General features: G+C 43.9%; 1 protein-coding gene across 2 annotated transcripts in view; it reads left to right on the plus strand.

Moving 5' to 3' along the window:
- cacna2d4a (calcium channel, voltage-dependent, alpha 2/delta subunit 4a) overlaps positions 1–21,081 on the plus strand; it is a 718,409-nt gene that overhangs the window by 328,077 nt on the left and 369,251 nt on the right. For both annotated transcript variants that reach the window (XM_078568258.1, XM_078568257.1), the window contains exons 23-24: positions 2,725–2,818; positions 3,797–3,892. In XM_078568258.1, coding sequence (XP_078424384.1) covers positions 2,725–2,818; positions 3,797–3,892 — 190 coding nt within the window. The remainder of the gene's footprint in view (positions 1–2,724; positions 2,819–3,796; positions 3,893–21,081) is intronic.

Here is a 21,081-nt window from a genome sequence, read left to right on the forward strand (position 1 = left end):
CCCACCACCCCCCCCATCGCCACTTGCCCATAGAAAACCCTTTGTCCCCTGACATCTTCATCATGCCAAGAATTTTCAAGGTTACTTTGCTGTCCGCTCCCACAGAGAATGCCTCACCTGCACCATGGGTTGCTGAGTTGCAATCACTCCAGATCCTCCAATCACCGAGACTCCTACAAGACTCAGTCCTAGATGGCCTTAGCATTAGTGTGAGATTGTGATCCTAGGAACACATTTCAGAGGTCAGAACATGTTGAACTTTAAGTAATGGCTTGCATGATGCGTGGCCAGGCAACACACACACAAATGATGCACAGTGCTTAATCATGCACATGTGGGATTATTGAGTAATCACTATGTTGACAATGTGAGAGAAGTGAGTCTATAGGAGTTCATTATCATACTCTGATGGGGGCCCAAATTCTAGACCCTTAAATGCCTGTGACAATTGAAGCAACCAGCTGCATGATGGAATCTACCAAACTTCCAATCAGTGGAAGTGAACATATATTTACAAATGCCAAATCTATTTACAATGGCTGTACGCCTGTGCCACCTATGTGCCTTCAGTACTTCTTAATGTTTCATTGCCTACTGTTACATCTAGGTGCAGTTCTGACATCCACAGCTGAGGTGAAGGCAGCCTGCTGACCACTTTGCCCTGTTGACTGTGATAACATTGGTGGACGCCCTCTGGTGGCTCAGGGGTGCTGATGACCTCCTGCTCAGGTGCAGGCGCATCCCCTTTTGCCTGACCTGCTGGAGGTGATGGTGTCACTGGCAGAGGGGAAGTGGAGCAGCAGGGCACCATTGGAGCGTTTTGCGCTGAAGCCCCCAGTGTGCCAGGTTGGCACTGCTCCTTCCTGTGGGTTACCAATGGCACCTCCCTGACTCCTTGAAAAGGGGCACCTGGAAGGAGCTCGAGGTTCCCCATACCCCTGTCGCCTAGCCACTGCTGCACTGCACCCATTGCTAGATTGCAGGTCCAAGCAGCCACTATCTGGCAGCCACTGTGCGTTCTGCTGAACCTGGGTTTCCAAGGCAGCGCCACCATTTCCACGGAGGCACCGAAGTGCTCACATGCCAGAGCTACGACAGCAGACAGAATGTGAACGGGCTCCTCAAGCCTTCGGTCATGTCTGCGTAGGGCCTCTGGCAACTCTACCTGACGTTTCCCTGCCTGTCTGTATCTCCAACATGTCTCTTATGGCTGAGTTCAGAGACTCATCATCTGCATGGGACTGAGCAGGGGCCTGATCTCCAGCAGTCCTCCAAGTGTCAGAGACCTCAGCTGTGACTTCCTCTGCCAGCTGTGGACCTGTGTCAGTGATGTGCTCACCAGGTTGTGACCCCAAGCCTATTCAAGAACGTGGACCCACCAAGCTGAGTGTATCTGCGTTGGTGGAGGGTGCTGTTGAATGCCGTGACGGTACATCCTCTGATGCTTCTTAGGCATCCTCCTGAGAGGAGGCTTTGAAGATGGGGCTGTGGCTGGTCTCCCTTGTTGGCCTCTCCCTTTTCATGCTGGTACCTTGAATAAAGAAGGAATTAGTGATTGACTAAGCAAGCTCCTTAATTAAATCACTGTCTCATTCTGTGGGCACAGCTGACAACTGCAGACTGGAGTCATCCTCACTGGCTTCCTGGCGGAGTCCTATCTTGCCTTCAGTACAGGTTCCTCCTGGCTAACTCTGCAGCCTGTTGCTCATACGGGGTGAGGACTCAAATGCCCAGAATCCTGCCTCCGACCTGGGAGTGCTCACACTTGTTGTGAACGTTCTTCTCCTGCAGAAGGACAGAAGGATTGATTATCATCCAACGGTTGCTTAAGCAGTTCAGGAACATGCATGCCTATGGCAACTGCTGAGCCCTCCTCAGTAAGTGATTAAGAAGCAAGATATCCTGCAACTGATATAAGATTGAGAGCATGAAGTGGCTGGCACACATTCGATGCAGATGACTCATCTGTTGTTGAGCGCTATTCCAAATTCCTATCTGACATCCCTGTGCACTTGCACACTTAGACAATCTGATGCCCTTATGTATGTCTGTTTGCATAAGTGGTGCACTTACCCTGGTGGAGTGCAGCAAATCATTCATCCTCTTCCTGCACTGCTGGGCATTTCTGTGCTGGGCTCCCTGGGCACTAACCTCCGTTACAATCTCCATCCAGGCTGCTGTGGTCAGACGGGAGGGACTCCTGCTGCCTTCCTGGGGAAACAGCACCTCCCACCTTTCCTGGACAGCCTGGAGGAGAGTCTCCAGGGAGGCTTTGTGGAACCATGCAGCTGCATGTTATTTGCTTCTCTGGGACATTAAGCACAGCCAGACTGAAGCTCCTGGCCTGCAATGAGTGAATGGCTGTCCTGGTGCCATTTAAATATGGTTCCCAGACCTTCGACCCCTTAAAGCTACGGTGCCTTCAGCGACTTCCGGCCTGCCACTGCCATGAGATTCGGTGAGCTCCGCACGGATACATAGATGATGAGCTGAACAGCGCAAGTTTGCGAGTGCTCAGCCACCCCACCCCAAGGGGATTCACTCCCACTTCCATGCCTGCAAATGAACTTAGATGCCAGAAGAGAAGATTCTGCCCCAACTCTCTATGTATCTTTGTTTGTCAGTCAGCATTAAGCTATTTTCCCATGCATTTTTCTATCTAAATCTGTCTGCCATCCCATTTATTTACTAACATCTCTTTGAAATCTTCAACTTGTTGTGAAGGTGATGAGGAGCTGGTTCAGGAGGTACTCTTTGATGCTGTAGTAACTGCTCCAATTGAAGCTTACTGGACAGCCATAGCCATGAACACTTCTGAGTAAGTAAAATTGTTGCAAAAAGTTCTATCAATAGTAAAGTATATTTTAAAATATCTTAATTATCAGAATTTAACACCCTCTCTACTTTTTAATAAAAGTGAATGATATTTAAAAAATGGATGGCATTGGAGCTTTCCTGCTCAATAAATTTATTAATTCAGTTGTGTGTCCACTGATCAATTATTGTTTATATTTGTATGTTTTCTTGTCTATGAATTTGTTTGTCGGTGTGGCCGCTCTACTGTAAATGTAGCAAGTAATTTGTGATTGCTCTTTTATTAGTTATTGATTTCTTGGTGTACCCATTATTTTAATTTGTTAGTTTACTTCCTGTCCATTAAAATATTAGTGCCTGCTATTCCATTAATTTATTTAGTTATTACTTTGCACAATTTTCCATTCATTTATTCATTTTTTGAAATTCTTCGATGGGACGTGGGTGTTGCTGGCAAGACCAGCATTTATTGCCCATCCTTAATTGCCCTTGTTGAGCCACTTTCTTGAACTGCTGCATCTGGTGTAATACATCCATCGTGTACCTACTGCTAAGATTAAAAACTGCTCCATTAATCTATTGACTTGCTGACTGCCAGATTTTGATTTGTTAGTATATCTAATATTCTGTTAAATCACTAAGTCACTGGTACCTACAATGGTATTAGTACCTACTCAGGTATAGGTTGCTTGAATCATCTTGAATGATAAATAGTGTAAAGTATGTAGAGTCGAAAAAATATTTAGCAGAGTGAAAAATAGTCATTGGATCGAGAAGGTTCTAATGATATTCTAGCAGTGTAGACCTCCATGATGTTATCTGACTTATTATAATTTAATAACCGTAACTATTATTCCTTTATTATCTAACATATTACCAATGTTCCATGAGGTTTCTCTAGCCTTATTATCCTGATGTTATGTACAGATGAGCACATTTTTTTCAACTTCATTTGAGATTTCTTTATTTGACCCTGATGCAGAAATAATGAAGACGGTATTGAAATGGCTTTCCTGGGCACTCGTGCAGGCCTGATGCGAAGCAGTCCCTTTGTAGGAAAGGAGAAGCACTCAAACAAGTAAGTGCAGATCATTAAAATGTATATTCTCACCTTTCCATCCTGCAGATATAAGAGAAATTACAGATATGACTTCATGATTTACTAAAATCTGAACAAAATATATTTTACAAGAACATGGTTACTGACAGTCAAGCTGTTCTGTTGAGCATTAAAGTAATTAATCAAGTATTCATAGCAGCTGTTAGTAATGCTGCCAACTTAACATTACATTGCAGGCGTTATTGGATTGGTTTTAACTGAAAAAATCTTTTTTGTATTTGCTATTTGTAGCAAAATAATAAAACAATATTTGAAGAATATGTTTACCTTTTTATTATCATTTCCAAAGACAGGAAATAGTCTCTGTTAACATAGTTTAATACTGTGTATACTTGTGCAAAAGTCAACTTTTTGAGCCCAAATTTTTAGGCAAAAAAAGGGGGTCGACATATATGTAAGTAATATTTCGAGGGGTTGAAATCTATGCATGTTCTTGGGTGTGATGACACAGTTCTACACTTTTGCTTCACTGTTGTTACATGCCGGGAACGATGGAGCGGGTATGACCTGATTGGCGCCATTTTGGAGCAGCCTGTTCTGCTCCTTGAAACACTCCCCCACTTGCAGTTCCTATCAGTTGCTTCCTTGTTCTTGCCGTCCCTCTCCTGAGCCATTGCTCACTGAGATGGTACAGGAGAGAAAGCAGCGAGCAGGAGGGTTGGAGAGGGCAAGAGTCGGCCTGCGGGAGAGGCAGTGACTGGGAGAGTCGGTGAGAGGCAGAGAGTTGTCATGTGGGAGAGGCGGAGAGAGGGAGAGTATTGGCTGGGGGAGAGGCGGTGAGCGGGTGGTAAGTAGAAAGAGTTAGGGTTTTTTGGCCAATAGTTGGGGGTTGACTTTTACATGAGATCAACTATTACTCATATATGTACAGTATTTGAAAGGTTACTGTAAATTGGGTGTAGCCCCATACGTATACAATTGGGAGAGCAAAATCCGTTAGCTTTCCCATTCCTTCCACAAAATCTAACATACTCTACCCTTTATTAGGGATACCAACTGTCACTGATTTTTTTAAGCCTTAAGTATTTGTCTCCCTGGTCCTCTTCCTAAATGATTCAACCTAACGTTTAGATTTTGGCTGGCAACTTCCTCAGCTTTATCCACTATGTGATCATAACTTTGCAGTTAGCACCTAAGAATTTTAATTCTGCTGAAAGTTTAAAAAAAACACCAGTTTGCTTATTTATTTATCTGACTCCTTGCCTGGTTTCAGGGTTGCTATTTAGTACTTATCACAATCTGAGCATTATTAAATTCATTATGACAAGAGATATCTCCTGTTGCAAAGAAACAGAAAATAGGAGCTGGAGTAGGCCATTCGGCCCTTCGAGCCTGCTCCGCCATTCATTGTGATCATGGCTGATCATCCAACTCAATAGCCTGCTCCCGCTTTCTCCCCATTCCCTTTGATCCCTTTCGCCCCAAGAGCTATATCTAACTCCCTCTTGAAAACATACAATGCTTTGGCCTCAACTACTTTCTGTGGTAGCGAATTCCACAGGCTCACCACTCTCTGGGTGAAGAAATTTCTCCTCATCTGAGTCCTAAATGGTTTTCCCCATATCCTCAGACTGTGACCCCTGGTTCTGGACTCCCCCACCATCGGGAACATCCTTCCTACATCTACCCTGTCTAGTCCTGTTAGAATTTTATAGGTTTCTATAAGATGCCCCCTCATTCTTCTGAACTCCAGCGAATATAATCCTAACCAACTCAATCTCTCCTCATATGTCAGTCCCGCCATCAGTCGGGTAAACCTTCGCTGCACTCCCTCTAAAGCAAAAACATCCTTCCTCAGATAAGGAGACCAAAACTGCACACAGCATTCCAGGTGTGGTCTCACCAAGGCCCTGTATAATTGCAGCAAGACATCCCTGTTCCTGTACTTGAATCCTCTCGCTATGAAGGCTAACTTACCATTTGCCTTCTTTACCGCCTGCTGCACCTGCATGCTTACCTTCAGCAACTGGTGTACGAGGACACCCAGGTCTCGTTGCACATTCCCCTCTCTCAATTTATAGCCGTTCAGATAATAATCTGCCTTCCTGATTTTGCTACCAAAGTGAATAACCTCACATTTATCCACATTATACTGCATCTGCCATGCATTTGCCCACTCACTCAGCTTGTCCAAATCATACTGAAGCATCTCTGCATCCTCCTCACAGCTCAGTCTCCCACCCAGCTTTGTGTCATCTGCAAATTTGGACATATTACATTTAGTTCCCTCATCTAAATCATTAATATATATTGTGAATAGCTGGGGTCCCAGCACCCATCCCTGCGGTACCCCACTAGTCACTGCCTGCCATTCGGAAAAAGACCCGTTTATTCCTACTCTTTGTTTCCTGTCTGCCAACCAGTTTTCTATCCATCTCAATACACTACCCCCAATCACATGCGCTTTAATTTTACACGCTAATCTTTTATGTGGGACTTTGTCGAAAGCCTTCTGAAAGCCCAAATAAACCACATCCACTGGCTCCCCCTCATCAACTCTATTAGTTACATTCTCGAAAAATTCCAGTAGATTTGTCAAGTATGATTTTCCTTTCGTAAATCCATGCTGACTCTGTCCAATTCTGCCACTGTTTTTGAAGTGCTCAGCTATTAAATCTTTTATAATGGACTCTAGAATTTTTCCCACTACTGACGTCAGGCTGACATGGTCTATAATTCCCTGTTTTCTCTCTGCCTCCCTTTTTAAATAGTGGGGTTACATTAGCTACCCTTCAATCTGTAGGAACTGTTCAGAGTCTATAGAATCTCGGAAGATGATCACCAATGCATCCACTATTTCTAGGGCCACTTCCTTAAGTACTCTGGGATGTAGATTATCAGGCCCTAGGGATCTATCGGCCTCCAATCCCATCAATTTCTCCAACATCATTTCCATACTAACACTGATTTCTTTCAGTTCCTCCCTCTCACTAAACCCTGTGTTCCCCAACATTTCTGGTATGTTATTTGTGTCCTCCTTTATGAAGACAGAACCAAAGTATGTATTTAGTTGGTCAGCCATTTCTTTGTTCCCCATTATAAATCCCCCTGTTTCTGATTGTAAGGGACCTACATTTGTCTTCACCAATCTTTTTCTCTTCACATACCTATAGAAGCATTTACAGTCAGTTTTTAAGCTCCCCTTCTTTACCAATCCCTTGGTCCTCCTTTGCTGAATTCTAAACTGCTCCCAACCCTCAGGTTTGTTGTTTTTTCTGGCCAATTTGTATGCCTCTTCCTTGGATCTAATACTATCTCTAATTTCCCTTGTAAGCCATGGTTTGGCCACCTTTCCTATTTTACTTTTATGCCTGGGCTAATAGGCTAATTACTCCTGTCCATATCCCCGCCATTATGCAGAATATAATGAGAACCATGCCACATCTTGTATTATTGTGGAACAAACCATAAACTTCCACTGTTGCTGTCGACTGGGGAAGCATTGCACAGTAATTATCCCTCAAAGTCTCCACAATAGTGGTGGCATACTGGGATTTGCAAAGCCTTGTCTGATGAGGGTCCTTTCAATGGAGATCTCAGAAGAACAGCTGAAGAACAAATGAATGGAATCTCAAAGAAGATAGATGAGACAACATTTGATAAACATGGCCTTCTCCAACCTATACATGGCCTTCTCTTGCAGAACTTACACTGACACATACATGCACTTTGTCCTTTCCCTTCAACTATTTCTAAAGCAAATAAACTCCGCCCTCCTTGTCTGTCCTTTTTAAATGAAATCCTCCAAAAAATCTGAAACAAAATATCCTAAGAGCAGAGTTTTCTGAACATTGGACTTTGTCCCATGTGTTTTCACTGGGTACGTTAATAATTGCACCAAGTTCTTTCTTTTATTGGGTGCATTATTACTTTCAAAATATTCCATTTTAAAGTACAATATTTACATGAAACCCTACTTGTTCTCATTGTACTTCCTCCTGGTTTTCTTAATTGTGTTCTTATCTACTATTCCATTTCAATGCTACCTGAGGCCCAGGGACACCTGAAATGCTTGCCTGCACAGTGGTATCATGATGCTTTTACCGAAAGTAGCCCTTGCCTCTGGCAGAGCTGCTGTTTGCCTTAGCAGGTGGACTGACAGCCCAGTCCTGCAACCTGCCACTTCTTTAACCAAATATCAGAGACTGTTGCTTGGAAAACTAACAAGCTGTCATCAGGAGTAATCTCACTACTCCTGAACACACAAAGGTGAAGGAAAGCTTACTTTTGAGTCCTCCATTCCACTGAGCCACCAGCTGATACCAGTTATGCTCCTACCAGTTCAGTCCAGAAACTGTCAGTCAGACCCTGTGTATGTCATATGATCCTGATATTACTCAGGCAACTCCAGCTGTCCAACAGAAGGCTAAGGGAATATTGCCACAATGGCAGCAATGGGCAGTAGAACCACACTCCCCTTCTTAGGGTAGTTCCTCTCTATTATCACTTTGCAGGAGGGCTGTAAATTAAGCCACGCAATTTTATAAGACAGTGGTTAGGGTGTAATGCTGGTCAAGAAAAGCTACAGGATTAATTAATTCAGAAGCAAAATACTGTGGATGCTGCAAAACTGAAATAAAAGCAGAAAATTCTGGACATGCCCAGCAGATCAGGCATGGTTTGTGGCAAGAGAAATTTTCTGAGGGATGAGATGGGAGGCCAGAAGGCACTGGGGAGGGGGGTGGTGGGGGGCGGGATGTCCCAGGTGGAAAATGGCCTGGGAAAGCCAGTAAAACCTGATGGTTTCCCAACCAACACAGCTGGGTGGGCACTCCTATCTGGGCACTCCATGGTCCATGGATGAGCCCCCAGTGGCAATGGTGGCCCCATGACAATAGTGCTGCCAATAGTTAACTACCCTCCTGCCCCAATTGCAGGGACCTACATGCCTGACCCCAGCATTCCCCAACCTCATTTACCCCTCTTCAGGATGCCCAGCCAATGAGGCACCCTCTCCCTGCAGCTGTGGCCTCAGCAATGGCAACTGCCAACGGTGGTGCTGGTGAGCTGCAGGCCCTCTGGTTGGGTTGGCAGATCTTGGGGGTGGGCCACTATCCATAATTGGACCAAGGTTCCAGTGGCAGCCTATTAATTGCCTGCTGCCAGCAATATGCCTCCCTCAGTCTCGCCGCCAACTGAAGAGAGGTCGTCTCCCATTTTTGGACCTGGCAGTGAAAAACTTCTGCCATCCCAATAAATTTCAGCCTAACATTTCAGGTTTATGACCTACTGTTGGGATTTATTCAATCATTCACCTTTTTTACTCATTCACAGGATGTGGGCTTCACTGGATGGGCCAGCATTTATTGCCCATCCCTAGTTGCCATTGAGAAAGTGGTGGTGATCGGCCATCTTGAACTGCTGCAGTCCATGAGGTGTAGGTACACTCACAGTGCTGTTAGGTTGCGAGTTCTAGGATTTTGACCCAGTGACAGTGAAGGAAAAACGATATATTTCCAAGTCAGGATGGTGAGTGACTTGGAGGGGAACTTCCAGGTGGTGGTGTTCCCATCTATCTGTTGCCCTTGTCCTTCAAGATGGTAGTGGTCATGGGTTTGGAAGTTGCTGTCGAAGGAGCCTTGGTGAATCCCTACACTGCATCTGGTAAATGGTACACACTGCTGCTACTGTGTGTCGGTGGTGGAGGGAGTGGATGTTTGTGGATGTGGTGCCAATCAAGCGGACAGCTTTGTCCTGGCCAAAGTATGCTTTTTGACTGTTGTGGGAGCTGCACTCATTCTGGCAAGTGGGGAGTATTCAATCACACTCCTGACTTGTGCCTTGTAGATGGTGGACAGGCTTTGGGGAGTCAGGAGGTAAGTTATGCATTACAGGATTCCTAGCCTCTGATCTGCTCTTGTGGCGACAGTATTTGTGTGGCTGATCTAGTTCAATTTCTAGTCAATGGTAATCCCCAGGATGTTGATAGTGGGGGATTCAGTGATGTTAAGGCCTTTGAATGTCAAGGGGCGATGGTTGGATTCTCTCTTATTGGAGATGGTCATTGCCTGACAATTGTGTGGCGCGAACGTTACTTGCCACTTGTCAGCCTAAGCCTGAATATCATCTAGGTCTTACTGCATTTGGACATGGACTGCTTCAGTATCTGAGGAGTCATGAATGGTGCTGAACATTGTGCAATCATCAGCGAACATCCCCACTTCTGACCTTATGATGGAAGGAAGGTCATTGATGAAGCAGCTGAAGATGGTTGGGCCGAGGACACTACCCTGAGGAACTCCTGCAGTGATGTTCTGGAGCTGAGATGACTGACCTCCAACAACCACAATCACTTCCTTTGTGCTAAGTATGACTCCAACCAGCGGAGAGATTTTTCCCGATTCTCATTGACTTCAGTTTTGCTATCGTGGTGAACCCAAAGCTTAATTTCTTTGATTCATTTAGTGCCCATATGTTTAATTAGCCTGCAACTGTGTCCAAAGTTGCATTGTTTCTGTTAAGAGTATATTGTGCCTCTGAAGCCTAATTTGTATTATCTATCTATTGAGCTTATTAATACTCAGTGGTTTGCTTCCCATAAAGCCAAACTGAATATATTGAAAGTGGTTTGATTAGGTGCCACTAACTGCATTTCTTGATTTAATTCTTGGCTGCAGAGTTCCTCCCAGTTACTGCTGGAATGTTTTGAGTTCAGATTGATGTATTAATTTAATTGCTGGCTGATGTATTTAATTATTGCAGTCCTGCTTGTCCCCAATTTGTCATGCACAAGTTCAGCAAATATATTAATAGTTATGCATCGTTTATACGAAGGATGAATGTCTCCTACACATGCGTACAGGTGCTTTATGCAGGCCTGTTGTATATTTATATTGTGTATATTTCAACTGCCCTGCTGTAGGTAATTGGATTATTTTGGTTCTCATCTACAGAATATAATTGGATTTCACTCCATATATTTCCAGGTTAATTGCCTCTTGCTCATTTACAGCCACTATGAGGTTCTCCCACAGCTAGTCCAAGCCAGAGATTTCTTCATGGTCATCAACAGTAGTCCATGCCAGATGAGTTGAGATAACAGTAAAGGATTTAGGCCTGACCTCCTGTGACTTCAGTCTCCAGTGCTGTATCTAGATGTCTACAATATTTGGAACTATATTTAATCATGCCAGCAATTCTGCTGAAATATCACATTATAACTGGACTTTATTGTTTAATGTAAAACACCTTTTTAATACTATGAATTGGCCAGACCATTTCCAACCCTTATCACTGAGAGGGCTGTGAATCTTTGGAATTCTCTATCCAAGAAGGCTATGGATACTTAAGTCACTGGGTATATTCAAGGCTGAGATCAATAAATTTTCAAACTCAAAGGACATGGAGATCAGGCAGGAAGTCAGAGTTGAGGCCAAAGATCAGCCATGATCTTATTGAATGGCGGAATAATCCCAAGGTGCCATATGACTACTCCTGCTTCTATTTCTTATGTCCTCTGTAATAGCAAATTTCTAGAGAATGGATAAGGAAAGCTCTAGAATAAAATGAATGCAGAAATGTAGGCATTATTTATGAATATTGTAAGAAAGTTCCAATCTTTGTTATGCTTTCAACCAAGTCTTTGATTCACGCAATATCTCTAAGTAATAGACATACAAGGAAATAAACGAGAATACCCCATTACCCATGTTTTTGATCCTGACTCTGCAAATTGTTAAGGAAAGCTCAAGATCTTTACAGGTTCTTTGCATGCACACTGTCCTTGTTGATTCATTATGGCATGACAAATGTTATTATGAACAAGAGCACCGGTAATGAGAGAGTGTTTACAAACTTCCAGATGGTCAATCTATTTATTTTCTAGGTGTGTAACTACTCAACTGAGATCATTGTCTTGATTCCTTACCTTAAGACTGTCTTGGCTTTCTCAATTCACAATGTGGTGACAAAAATATTCAACAAGCATGAATTACACATCCTGCACCTCAATAAAAGCTGAACAGCGCAGTCAGCTAAATTATACCCTGACACATTAAACCCTAAATCATTCTGGGAATGAACAACTCTAACCCTTTCATTATTTCTAGCTACCATATAAATCCATATGCCATTTATAAGTAAAAGGAAAGCAGAAACCTTACTAACATGAGATTAATCCAAACCCTAATTCTGCATATATTTGTATGCATGATTAGGCTAATTTACAATATGAAATATTCTGAAACTCAGCTCCCATTCCATATTTATATTACAGCAAGGGCTCCACCTGCAGGAAAAATGATAGAAACTCAGAAAAGATAAAATCCCCCTAAAATAACAAGGATTTGGGTGGGTGTTGAATTTTTCCTGCAGACTCCAGGAAGCTCTGTGTTTCAACCTAAATAGTGATGTATAAATATGCATCGATATGCATGCTTTGTGACTGCAATATAGCAAGTAACCTATTTCAGAAAACCTAGAAATTTGAATGTCAAGATCCAGAAACCAAAATGAGCCATTGTATAAGAAGCATGCAAAGGACAGGGGGATCTTTGTCGCACTATTTCACTTGAACATATTTCCTTTATCCTCTCTTTGCTTGTCTCCCAGAAATTTGAATATATTCTTCCTCTTCCCCTCCCACCTGACGTACACACACACACACACACACACAGGGGATTCAGCTAACAAGACATTATTCTTGCATTATCTAGGTTTGAAAATTAAAGTTCAATTAAAGCTCTATTCTTGGTGATCATCCTCTTAAGGATGACCACAACTCCATATATAAATAGCTCTTTTTCCTCTTTATTTTGTTATAAATTTCACACCTAGTGTTTCCACAATATTGACTGCTATAATTACTTTACAAAGAAACTTGACTATATTTCTCCTCTGCTTTCATTGGTGTAACACTTCTCTGCAAAGGAACTGAGACACAAATCCCAATCACTCTGCTTGGGCACTCACATTCTCATCCCACAATGTGTCCAACAGGAAATGCAAGCACATCTCCCAGATTCATAATGTGGAGAAAAGAGCTGAACTCCTGAGGCGAGGTGAGTGTGACTGCCCTTGCCATCAAGGTCACATTTGGCTGAGTGTGGCATCAAGGAGCCCTAGCAAAACTGGAGTCAGTGAGAATCAGGGGGAAAACTCTCCACTGGTTGAAGTCACACCTAGCACAGAGGAAGATGGATGTGATTGCTGGAGGTCAATCATCTCAGTTCCAGGACATCACTGCAGGAGTTCCTCAGGGTAGTGTCCTAGGCCCAACCATCTTCAGCTACTTCATCAATGACCTTCCTTCCATCATAAGGTCAGAAGTGGGGATGTTCACTGATGATTAAACAATGTTCAGCACCATTCATGTCTCCTCAGATACTGAAGCAGTCCATGTCCAAATGCAGCATGACCTGGACAATATCCAGGCTTGAGCTGACAAGTGGCAAGTAACATTTGCACAACACAAGCTCCAGGCAATGACCATCTCCAACAAGATAGAATCTAACCATCGCATCTTGACATCCAATGGCATTACCATCGCTGAATCCCCCACTATCAACATCCTGCAAGTTACCATTGACCAGAAACTGAACTGGACTAGATATATAAATACTGTGGCTACAGAAGCAGGTCAGAGGCTAGGAATCCTGCTGTGAGTAACTCAGCTCCTGATCCCCGAAGCCTGTCCACCATCTACAAGGCACAAGTCAGGAGTGTGATGGAAAACTCTCTACTTGCCTGGATGACTGCAGCTCCAACAACACTCGAGAAGCTTGACACCATCCATGTCAAAGCAGCCCACTTGATTGGCACCCCATCCACAAACATTCACTTCCCTCACCATCGGTGCACGGTGGCAGCAGTGTGTACCATCTACAAGATGCATTGCAGGAACTTACCAAAGCTCCTTAGACAGCACCTTCCACTACCATTTAGAAGGACAAGGGTAGCAGATGCATGGGAACACCACCACCTGGTAGTTCCCCTCCAAGCCACTCACCGTCCTAACTTAGAAGTATGGGCTGGATTTTGCCGTCAGTGAGCAGGGGCGGGACCCGCTCACCGACGCGTAAAATGGCCCCGTTTAAATTTTCAGGAAGGCGGGGGCACAGCAAAATCAGCTTCACGCCCGCCAACCTGTCAATGGCCAATTGAGGCCATTGACAGAGCAATTAAAGTAATTAGTGGACTAATTACTTTAGTAATTAGTGGCGTTAAGGTTGGCAGGAAGGCCAGGAGCCCTGGCGGGAAGTAGAAAAAACATGAAACCTCATCCACAGGTGGGATGAGGTTTCATGTCGGGTTTTAAAAATTTGAATGAAGTTTTTTTGGAAATTATGAAAATGTCCCAACTCATGTGACATTGTCACATGAGGGGACATGTAAGGGATATTTTTTTCTATTTTAAATATTTTTGAATATTAGTGGCGATCTCCCTGAGGCAGCACTTAGCCTCCGTGAGATGAGTGCGCTCTTTCGTGCGCATGCGCGAAAGAGCGCACTCTTGTTTTAGGCATTACCCCCGCCTGCACAAGGAGTGCATAGCGGACGTCACGCTGGACAGGCCTTAATTGGCCCGCCCACATAAAATGGCATCGCGCCTCCAATCGGAAGCGCGCCCGCACGCGACTGCCCATCAACTTCACCCGACAGAGAGGTGAGAAGAGAGGTGAAATATAAGCTGGTTTAAGGGGGGGGTGGGACAAGTAGAGCTGGATAGAGGGTCAGTGATAGGTGGAGATAACCAAAAGATGTCACAGACAAAAGGACAAAGCGGTGTTGAAGGTGGTGATATTATCTAAGGAATGTGCTAAGTAAGAGTAGAAAGCAGGACAAGTAAGGTACAGATAGCCCTAGTGGGGGTGGGGTGGGGTGAAGGAATCAAAAAAGGCTAAAAGGTAGAGATAAAACAATGGATGAAAATACATTTAAAAATAATGGAAATAGGTGGGAAAAGAAAAATCTATATAAATTATTGGGAAAAAAAAGGGGGGTATCGGAAAGGGGTGGGGATGGAGAAGAGAGTTCATGATCTAAAATTGTTGAACTCAATATTCAGTCTGGAAGGCTGTAAAGTGCCTAGTCGGAAGATGAGGTGCTGTTCCTCCAGTTTGCGTTGAGCTTCACTGGAACAATGCAGCAAGCCAAGGATGGACATGTGGGCATGAGAGCAGGGTGGAGTGTTGAAATGGCAAGCGACAGGAAGGTCTGGGTAATGCTTGCGGACAGACCAAAGGCGTTCTGCAAAGCGGTCACCCAGTCTGCGTTTGGTCTCTCCAATGTAGAGGAAACCGCATTGGGAGCAACGAATGCAGTAGACTAAATTGAGGGAAGTGCAAGTGAAATGCTGCTTCACTTGAAAGGAGTGTTTGGGCCCTTGGACGGTGAGGAGAGGGGAAGTAAAGGGGCAGGTGTTGCACCTTCTGCAGTTGCATGGGAAGGTGCCGTGGGAGGGGGTAAAGGTGTAGGGGGTGATGGAGGAGTGGACCAGGGTGTCCCGGAGGGAACGATCCCTGTGGAATGCTGCCGGGGGGGGTGAAGGGAAGATGTGTTTGGTGGTGGCATCATGCTGGAGTTGGCGGAAATGGCGGAGGATGATCCATTGAATGCGGAGGCTGGTGGGGTGATAAGTGAGGACAAGGGGGACCCTATCATGTTTCTGGGAGGGAGAGGAAGGTGTGAGGGCAGATGCGCAGGAGATGGGCCGGACACGGTTGAGGGCCCTGTCAACCACCGTGGGTGGAAAACCTCGGTTAAGGAAGAAGGAAGACATGTCAGAGGAACTGTTTTTGAAAGCGGCATCATCAGAACAGATGCGACGGAGGTGAAGGAACTGAGAGAATGGGATGGAGTCCTTACAGGAAGCGGGATGTGAGGATCTGTGGTCGAGGTAGCTGTGGGAGTCGGTAGGCTTGTAATGGATATTGGTGGACAGTCTATCACCAGAAATTGAGACAGAGAGGTCAAGGAAGGGAAGGGAAGTGTCAGAGATGGACCATGTGCAAATGATGGAGGGGTGGAAATTGGAAGCAAAATTAATAAATTTTTCCAGGTCCAGACGAGAGCATGAAGCAGCACCGAAGTAATCATCGATGTACCGGAGAAAGAGTTGTGGGAGGGGGCCGGAGTAAAAACCTATAATCTATCTCCACCTATCTCCACCTATCACTGGTCCTCTATCCAGCTCTACTTGTCCCACCCCCCCCATTAAACCAGCTTATATTTCACCTCTCTTCTGTTTTTACTTAGTTCTGTTGAAGGGTCATTCGGACTCGAAACGTTAACTGTGTTCCTCTCCGCAGATGCTGCCAGACCTGTTGAGTTTTTCCAGGTATTTTTGTTTTTGTTTAGGATTTCCAGCATCCGCAATTTTTTGCTTTTATCTTAATATTCTTCAAGACTCCTAACACCTCCTCTTTTTTGATCTCAACATGATCCAGGCTATCTACGCACTCTTCCCTAGACAAATCGACTGCTAAGTAGGTTTTAAGCAGTGACTTAAGGGAGGAAAGTGAGTTTGAGAGGGTGTTTAGGGCCTAGGTAATGAAAAGCCTGTCCATCAATGGTAGAACAATTATAACTTGGAATGCAAGAGTCGAGAATTAGAGGAATGCAGATATCTTGGCGGTTTGGCTGGAGAAGACAACATAAATAGGGAGGGATTTGAAAACAAGAATCAGAATTTTAATGACAAGACGTTGCTTGACCAGGAGCCAATGTAGATCAGCAAGCTCAGGGGTGATAGGGGAATGGGACTTGGTGTGAGTTAAGACATGGGCAGCAGGGTTTAGGATGACCTCCTGTTTATGGGGGGTAGAAAATGGGAGACCAGCCAGGACTGTATTGGAATAGCTGAATCTAGAGGTAAAGAAGGCATGAACTAGAGTTTCAGTAGCAGCTGAGCTGAGACTGGAGGAATGTCGGGTAATGTTATGGAGGTGGAAATAGGTGGTCTTAGTGATAGCACGAATATGATTTCAGAAGCTCACCTTAGGGTCAAATGCAGCACCAAGGTTGCAAACAGACTGTCTTAAACTCAGACTGTTGCCAGAGAGAGGAATGTAATTGGTAGCTAGGTAATGGAGCAGGGACCGAAAACAATGGCTTTAATCTTCCCAATATTTAACTGGAGGAAATTTCTACTCATCCAGTACTGGGTGTTGGGTAATTTAGCAATCGTGGATGAGTTGAGAGAGGTGGTGGTGAGGTAGAGCTGGGTGTCATTCACAAACATGTGAAGACTAACGCTGTGTCTCAAGATGATGTCGCCAAGCGGCAGCATGTAGATGAGAAATAGAAGGGGGTCAAGGATAGCTCCTTGGGGGTTACCTGAAGTAATGGTGCAAGAACAGGAAGAGAAGCCATTGCAAGTGTTTCTCTGGATATGATTAGGTGGATAAGAATGGAAGCAGATGAGAGAAGTCTGACCCACCTGGACAACAGTGGAGAGGCGTTGAAGGAGGATGGTGTGGTCAACTGTGTCAATGGCTGCTGACTGGCAGAGAAGGACAAGGGGGGAAATTTTCCTTGTCACAGTTGTATAGGATGTCATTTATGACTTTGATAATAGTCGTTTCAGTACTGTGGCAGGGGCGGAAACCTGATTGAAGAGATTCAAGCATGGAATTCTGGGAAAAACTTTCAAGGACTTTGGAGAGGAGGGAGGTAGGAGATGGAACAGTGGTCTGCAAGGACATTAGGGTCAAGGATTGGTTTTTTGAGAGGGATGCTGATGGCAGATTTAAAGGAGAGAGGGACAATACCTAAAGTGGGAGAACTGTTTACAATATCAACTGACATTGGAGCCAGGAGGGGAAGTTGGGTGACCAGCAGTTTAGTGGGAATAGGATCGAGGGAACAGAAGGTGGGTCTCATGGACAAGGTGAACTCAGACAGGGCATGAGAGGAGATAGGAGAGAAACTAGGGAAAGTTACAAATTCAGGGCTGTGGCAGAGGGGAGCAATAAAGGAAGTTTGACCAGGTGGGCTAATGGAAGGGAGGAACGTAGCAGAGGCAGCTGATTGGATTTGTCTCAAAGAAATCCATGATCTCCTGGCACTCATGTTGGAGGTGAGGCTGAAGGGGACAGGGGAGAGGGGTTTAAGAAAATGGTTTGCTGTGGAGAAAAGGAGCCAGTTATCTTTGTGTTCCAGGATGATCCTAGAATAGTGAGCAGTTTTAGCAGGTGAGAACAAGACTGTAAGACCATAAGACGTAGGAGCAGAAGTAGGCCATTAGGCCCATTGAGTCTGCTCCGCCATTCAGTGAGACCATGGCTGATCTGATGATCCCCAACTCCACTTTCCTGCCTTTTCCCCATAACCCTTGATTCTCTTACTGATTAAAGCCCTGCCTATCTCAGCCTTGAATATACTTAACGACTCAACCTCTACAGCCCTCTGCGGTAGAAAGTTCCACAGTTTCACTACCCTCTGAGGGAAGAAATTCCTCCTCATCTCTGTCTTAAATGGGCAACACCTTACTCTGAGATTATGCCCTCTGGTCCTAGACTCTCCCACAAGGTGAAACAACCTCTCAGCATCTACCCTGTCAAGCCCCCGAAGAATCTTATATGTTTCAGTAAGGTCGCCTCTCATTCTTCTAAACTCTAATGAGTACAGGCCTAACCGACTCAACCTCTCCTCATAAGAAAATCCCTTTATACCCGGGATCAACCTAGTGAATCTTCTCTGGACTGCCTCCAATGCCAGTATATCTTTCCTCAGATAAGGGGACCAAAACTGTTCACAGTATTCTAGGTGTGGTCTAACTAGTGCCTTGTATAGCTTGACCAACACTTCCCTATTTTTATACTCCATTCCCTTTGAAATAAAGGCCAACATTCCATTTGCCTTCCCTACTACCTGCTGAACTTGAATGTTAGCTTTTTGGGATTCATGCACGAGGACTCCCAAATCCCCCTGTGCTGCAGATTTCTTCAGTCTTTCTCCATGTAAATAATATTCAGCTCCTTTATTCTTCCTGCCAGAATGCATAACCTCACATTTTCCCACATTATGTTCCATCTGCCATGTTTTTGTCCACTCACTTAACCTGTCTATATCCTTCTGTAGATTCTTTGTGTCATCCTCACCACTTGCCTTCCCACCTATTTTTGTGTCATCCGCAAACTTGGCGATAGTACATTCATTTCCCTCACCTAAGTCATTCATATATATTGTAAATAATTGTGGCCTCAGCACTGACCCCTGTGGCACTCCACTAGTTACAGGTTGCCATCCTGAAAATGCCCCCCTCATCCCAACCCTCTGTCTCCTATTAGATAGCCAATCCTCTATCCATGCTAATATATGACCCCAACGCCATGGGCTCTTATCTTATTAAGTAGCCTTATGAGTGGTACCTTATTGAACGCCTTTTGGAAATCCAAATATATTACATCTACTGGTTCCCCTATATCTATTCTGCTTGCTACCTCCTCAAAGAATTCTATTAAATTTGTCAGGCATGATTTCCCCTTCATAAAGCCATACTGACTCTGCTTGATTATATTATGCATTTCTAAATGCTCTGCTATTACATCCTTTATAATAGAATCTAACATTTTCCCAATGACGAATGTTATGCTAACTGGCCTATAGTTACATGTTTTTTGTCTCCTGCCCTTTTAAGGGCGTTACATTGGCAATTTTCCAATCTTCTGGGACTTTTCCAGAATCTATGGATTCTTGGAGGGTTACTACCAGTGCTTCCACTATTTGTGTCGCTACTTCCTTTAATATCCTAGGATGCATCCCATCAGGTCCAGGGGACTTATCAGCCTTTAGCCCCATTAGTTTCCCTAGTACTTTTTCTCTAGTGAAAATTACTGTATTTATTTCCTCCCCCCATTTTTGCCCCTTGATTATTTAGTGCTTTTGGAATGCTATTAGTGTTTTCTACCGTGAAGACTGATGCAAAGTAGTGATTCAACTCCTCTGCCATTTCCTGGTTCCCCATTATTATTTCCCCAGCCTCATTCTCTAAGGGGCCTATGTTCACTTTGGCCTCTCTCTTCCTTTTTATATATTTAAAGAAGATTTTACTGTCCATTTTTATATTACTTGCTAGTTTACCCTCAAAGTTTATTTTCTCCTTCTTTATTTTTTGATCATCTTTTGTTGGCTTTTAAAACTTTCCCAATCCTCTGGCTTACCACTAATCTTTGCCATGTTGTATGTTTTCTCTTTCAATTTGATCCTTAACTTTCTTGGTTAACCATGGCTGGTTTATCCCCTTCCTAGAATCCTTCTTTCTCACTGGGATATATCTTTGTTGTGAGTCATGAACTATTTTCTTAACTGTCTGCCATTGTTCATTAACCATCTTTTATGCTAAAATCCTTTCCTAGTCCACTCCAGCCAACTCTGCCCTCATTCCTTTGTAATTACCCTTATTTAAGTATAGCACAGTTGTTTCTGACCCAAGTTTCTCATTCTCAAACTGAATGCTAAATTCTACTATGTTATGGTCACTCTTGCCTATGGGATCTTTCACTCTGAGATCATTTATTAAACCTGCCTCACTACACATTACCAGATCCAAAATAGCCTGATCCCAGGTTGGATCCGTAACATATTGTTCTTGGAAACTGTCCTGCATGCACTGTATGAATTCTTGTTCATGGCTCCCTCTGCCAAATTGATTTTCCCAATCTACATAAAGATTAAAGTCACCCATGATTAATGTACTGCCTTTTTTATATGCCCTCATTATTTCCTGATTTATTCTTTGTCCTACAGTATAGCTACTGTTAGGGGGCCTATAGGCTGCTCCCACCAGTGTCTTCTTCCCCCTGTTATTTCTTAACTCTATCCATATGGAATCTACATCTTCCAATCCAAGATCATTTCTTGCTATTGTATTTATTCCATCTCATACTAACAAAACTACACCATCATCCTTTCCTTCCTGCCTGTCCTTTTGAAAAGTCACATACCCCTGAATATTTAATTCCCGACTTTGATTTCCTTGTAACCACGTCTCCATAATGGCTACATGATCATAAGATCATACTCATTAACCTCCATTTGTGCCGTTCGTTCATTTATTTTATTCCAAATACAACATGCATTTAAGTAAAGAGCCATTAAATTGCTTTTTACCATTTTTCCCCCCTCGACCCTATTTGCTTCTTTTTTTAATGTTTGTACACTCTGTCCCTCCCTGTCACACTCTGGGTATCAATACCTAAATAGCC

The sequence above is a fragment of the Cetorhinus maximus genome, chromosome 22 (genome assembly GCF_964194155.1).
Source record: "Cetorhinus maximus chromosome 22, sCetMax3.hap1.1, whole genome shotgun sequence".
Taxonomy (NCBI): Eukaryota; Metazoa; Chordata; class Chondrichthyes; order Lamniformes; family Cetorhinidae; genus Cetorhinus; species Cetorhinus maximus.